We start from the raw sequence: 5,701 nt of genomic DNA, 5'->3' as shown, positions 1-5,701 counted from the left end.
AAAGCTCCTAACAACTTTAGAGGAGAATCGGATCCATATGCATAAAATCTTTTGTTTAGATTTCGCGTTAGTTCAATTAGTTTTATCTTATTTCTCTTCAAAACAGTCCAAGATTTACTTGTAATCAAATTGTACTTGCAGCCGGAATCAATCAACATGTCGATTTCCACGCCTCCTATTTTACAGAGAACAGTATTATCGTTGTTCATGTTTAACACGTAGTCAATTTCTTCATCTGAATTGCTTTTTTTTTTTGGTCGTCTATGTTGTTAGTATCTTTTCTCGGTCTCTTGAATTTCTTCGTATCTTTATTGAGTGTTTGTTTTGTGTCTTCTGTCCGTTTCCTTTTTAGTAGGTTTGTCTTGCACTGCAGTTTGAAATGTCCAATTCTTTCACATTTTGTACACTTATTTCCCCTTGCTGGACCTTTCTCATCGTATGCTAAGTGATTCCACCCGCCATATCGAAAACATTCTCTTTTCCCTCTTTGGTTTTTATTCTTGCTGCTACTTTCCAGTTGATTTACGTCTTGATTCCGGTTCTGTTTTTGAATAAAGTCTCCTAATTGTCTGTTTATTATTTCTAAAGCATTTGCTTCAGCTATAACATCTTCAAGAGTCATTTTATCTCAATTTTTTAAGATTTTCTTCCTTAGTTCTTCTGAACTGCATCTGTCAGTAATCTGGTCCAGGAGCTGGTCGTCTAAATCAACGAATTGACATTTAGCAGCTTGTTGCCGCAAGCGGACAACGAATTTTTCGAACTTCTCGTTTTCTTCCTGCTTAATTAATCTAAACACGTGCCTTTCAAATCTTTTACTCTGTTTGGGTGCAAAATACTCATCCAGTTTCTTAATTGCCATTTTAAAGACATCTGTTTCAGCTTCTGAGGTATTCGTTGCATCTTCGTCAGGAACGTTATAAAATATTTCTTGTAATTCTGGCCCACCCCAATGTAAAAGACTTGCTCGCTTCTGACTAGGTGAAGTAACATTTGCAGCTTCTAGGTATACGTACAAGCTTCTTTTCCATCGTTCCCATCTTAAGCACACCGATGTCACCTCACCCTCGCACTCAAATTTTTCTAACGTTAGGTTTGCCATTGTTACCTGTAAGTAACAAATAAGGTCACATAACAGGCACCCTCCGTTCTAAAACTTCAGAAAACAACTTTATGAAAGCTTCCATGAACACTCATCAACACAATACAATACTTCGGGCCATGATCGGGCATCATTCGTTCTGACCAACAAAATTCATCGTAACACTTTTAGTCATGAACGGGCATCATCCGTTCTGGCCAGCCTTAGCTTCCATCATCATTCATCATAATACTTCTAGTCATAAACCGGCATCATCCGTTCTGACCAACAACATTCATCGTAACACTTTTAGTCATGAACGAGCATCATCTGTTCTGACCAGCCTTAGCTTCCATCATCATTCATCATAATACTTCTAGTCATAAACCGGCATCATCCGTTCCGACTATTTTCCCTCCGTACGCAATGGTACCTTAATTAGTGAAATAAGTCAGCCCATTAATCAACACCTTATCGCTTAAAATATGTAATATACGATCAAACACAATATACAATCAACCGTTTTGTTCTAGAATGAAACAATCATCCTTTCAATTTTAAGCGACGGCATCTGATACTGTATTTAACTAATTACTAACGATAAAAACACATTCATTTCAAAATAATAAATACCTACAATGATAACATAATGCAATAATAAAAGATGTTAAATTGTTGTACCAGTAGTCGACAGATATTTAATCGGTACTCGAAACCGATAGACAAGTGGGTAGTTACAATAAAAACATACTTCGAATAATAACTAGTTATATTCCTAACCCATCAATGTAGCAGAGCCTTAAGCTCTCACGCTGCGGTAGAGCCCAACGCAGCACTTTTCTTATCAGTCGACCCGCCCGGGCGACTTGTTATTGTAACTATAGTCCGTAAGATAGTCTTAAGTTTCTATTGTATTAGAATTAATTAATAAATATGTTTTAATTAAGCAGTCTTACATCAAACTCTGTGAGCTCGGGTCGTAAATAATAAAATCTTATTTCGTCTCTTTAAATATTAATTTTTATTTCTATTTTTAAAAAGACAATTTCCCGCTCCCGAAATCTAACTGGCGCAGCCGGTAGGATTGCTGGTTGTTGCCTTCGCGAAAGTTTCGCGTGTGTAAAGCTGTGAAAAGTGGAAAACTCACGTAGAAAAGTGTTTCGCGAGTGGTCACTATACATAGAGTTGTTTTTACTTAACATCAGTACGGCGCTCTATCAAGGCAATCCTCGAACCAAATAAATAAGTTAGATATCGCGTAAAACAACGCAGGTGAGCAGAGATGGTGCTAGTTTATAAGGCGGTTGGACAGTGAGTACCCTTCTACTTCCTCCCCAATTTCCCAGCACATTTTTTTTAATAGAATTTTAACTTGCGTGTATTCTTGTGTTGATAAAATTTTAACATTGTCTTTTTCTAGTGTGAATTTTTATAGAATCTGAAAAATCATATGAAAAATTTTCACATATTATAAAATTTAATAGCGAAAATATAGAAATTAAATTGAATAACTAGCAAGTAAGATTATAGTGAATAATATCCTTACTATATTAAAGTAGTAATATTCTACATTTTCTTTTATAAGTTTTTCATATGATTAAGAATTTAACCTTGCAATTTGAAACTCAAATTGCTTTTAATTTTATTTTTACATTGATTTCTTTCTAATTAACTTTAACGTGTACTTTTATATTTTACTTTAAAATATAATAAAAAAAAATGAATCAAGGTCAAATTCCTTTATCTACGGCGGAGGCGGTGGCAGCTGTGCCTCTACCGGAGACAACGATACCCCGAGATGTGTTAAGATTAATTCCTGAATATAGCGGCGAAACTAATTTACTTAGTTTATTTTTACGAAAGTGCAAATATGTTATCGAAAGGTATCAAGGAACCGTAGAGCGGAATGAATTTTTAATGCAAATAATTACCAGTAAACTAAAGGGGAAAGCGGCAGCCCTTATAAGTGAAAGGGGCGACTTTGATACTTATAATGAATTAAAATCTTTGTTGATTCAACATTTTGGCGATCCCAGGAGTGAGGAGTGCGTAGCGATAGAGTTGGAAACCCTAAAAATTAAACATAATGAGTCATATTTAGAATTTTGCAGTCGTATACAGGATATTCGTGCGATATTAATGTCGAAAGTTAATCAGAATAGCTCTTTATCATTAAGAGAAGCTAAGCGTGTGATCTATAACAATACTTCGCTTAATGTTTTCATGTATAATTTACCAGAACATATGGTACGGATTGTTCGAATTAAAAACCCGGATTCATTGGAAGAGGCGTTAAAACATGTGCTTGAAGAGGTTAACTTTCAGGAACAATATAATTTACGCAGTAAGATGTTGCAACACCGTCCGCAAAGTTCGTTATTACCATCACGCGATAAAGGCTTTGTTTTTAATTCAACAAATCCGAAACCTATTTTAACACAGCCTCCATTGCAATATAATAATAATTTCAGGCCTCTCGCAAATCAACCTCAATTTAAATTCGGCATACCTAATCAAAATTTTGTGCGCCCAAATATGCCAAATCAGCAGAATGGTTTCCGACCTCCATTGAATCAGTTTGGATACAAGCCTCCGGTTCAATTTGGGTATAGACCACCTGTCTTTGGCCCCAAACAACCTCAACAATTTGGCTATAGACCCCAGGTGGGACAGTTTGGTTACAGACACCCTCAACCTTCAGGCTACCAGCCACCCAAGGCTCTCTTGAACGATCGTGACGTGACCATGAGAACAGCCCCAGCACCGGCGAAGCCACAACAAGGTTTCCCTGTAAATGAGCTTTATTCTGATGACGAGCGACAATATTATAATCCAAACGATGCTTACAATGATAACACTTATTATAATATGACGAACGACTATGACTACGATTATACAAACATGTATTCTAGCGATGGTTGTGCAGATCAGTACCCCGACGCGGAATACGCTGAAAACGTAGATATTCCGCAATCTACTGAAAGTAACAAAGATTCAAATGATGTGCAAAATTTTCAAATAAATTCGATCCAATCATACCAGAAATGATTGAGCTTAATTATGACGCTAACTTAAGACACCCTTATATATATATATATATATATATATATATATATATATATATATATATATATATATATATTTTTTTTATGCAGACAACATCACATACATTGTTCTGAACCCAAAGTAAGTTGCTAAAGCACTTGTGTTATGGAATTCAGAAACAACGAAGGTACCACAAACACCCAGACCCAAGACAATGTAGAAATGTGAATTTTTACATTGACCCGACCGGGGATCGAACCCGGGACCTCAGAGCTAGCGACACCTTGAAACCGGTGCGTACGCCACTCGACCACGGAGGTCGTCAAAATATCCCCGATATAGATGGTAAATTTATGTTGGATACAGGAAGCACGAGGTCCTTCATAAGCCCCGAAAAAGCTGAAGAATATTTCGCTGAATCAAAACAATATGAACCATTTACAGTCACAAGTACACATGCTTCTAGTATTCATCATGAAGTGGTTAACGTTCCTCTTTTCTCGATTTTAACGATAGTGGCTAGCATAAATTTTATATATATAATGTTGACAGTAGGTATGATGGACTGATTGGAATGGACCTTATGTCTCGACTTAGCGCTGACATATGTTTGAAGGACAAGACACTAAAAACAAACGGCGTTAACATCCCCATAGTATATAACGCTGACCTTGAATTTCAGTTAGATCCGCCGCGCATGGAACATCGAGTGAGACTTCCTGTGAATCAGAAAGATGGCCTTGCAGTTTTAGATTACAAGCAGTTTCGGGATGGTGTCCGAATGCCAGCTGCAATAGTTAAATGCGAGAACTATTTTGCCTCCACTGTCATACAGAACACAACTGACCTTGGAATGAAACTGACCATCACAGCCCCTTTCAAGGTTACCGAATTCCATAATGATGAGTGTATAGTAAATACCACAACTGACTTGACAGACGTTGAGATTGACTCACTATTGACAGACAATTTATCGAAATTACGACTAGACCACTTAAACCACGAGGAACGTGACGCAATAAATAAATTATGCGAAGAATACAAGGATATATTTTATTGTGAAGAGTTGCCCTTGACCTTTACAAATCAGGTAAAACATCATATTAGGACCACAAACGAAGACCCGATTTATATTAAACCATACAGACAAGCACCAGCACAAGCTGAGGAAATCAAACGTCAGGTCGAAAAGCTCCTCAAGGACAATGTGATTCAGGAATCACATTCGCCATGGAGTGCCCCTGTACATTTGGTTCCCAAAAAGGCAGATGCTTCCGGTAAGGTGAAATATAGAATGGTTATAGACTATCGCCGACTCAATGACATAACGATCGACGATAAGTATCCACTTCCCAACATATGCGACTTGCTTGACAAACTTGGTAAAAGCAATTATTTTACAACGTTAGATTTAGCTTCCGGTTTCCACCAAATTGAAATTTTTGACACTGAGAAAACAGCTTTCTCAACCCAAAACGGTCATTACGAATTTCTCCGTATGCCATTTGGCCTGAAAACAGCACCGGCGACTTTCCAACGCACGATGGATAGCGTGTTAAGAGGGTTGCAAGGTAT

General features: G+C 37.2%; 1 protein-coding gene across 1 annotated transcript; it reads left to right on the top strand.

Moving 5' to 3' along the window:
- The first annotated feature begins 1,368 nt into the window (after window positions 1-1,368).
- Window positions 1,369-4,485, top strand: LOC113506077. Its single transcript, XM_026888938.1, has 2 exons — window positions 1,369-4,171; window positions 4,454-4,485. The coding sequence occupies exon 1, from the start codon at window positions 2,801-2,803 to the stop codon at window positions 4,127-4,129; it is 1,329 nt and encodes a 442-aa protein (XP_026744739.1). The 5' UTR covers window positions 1,369-2,800; the 3' UTR covers window positions 4,130-4,171; window positions 4,454-4,485.
- The last annotated feature ends 1,216 nt before the right edge of the window (window positions 4,486-5,701 follow it).

Source organism: Trichoplusia ni, chromosome 28, assembly GCF_003590095.1.
Source record: "Trichoplusia ni isolate ovarian cell line Hi5 chromosome 28, tn1, whole genome shotgun sequence".
NCBI classification, from domain to species: domain Eukaryota; kingdom Metazoa; phylum Arthropoda; class Insecta; order Lepidoptera; family Noctuidae; genus Trichoplusia; species Trichoplusia ni.
The sequence above is the reverse complement of the archived record's forward strand: the minus strand, read 5'-3'. Positions and strand labels throughout refer to the sequence as shown.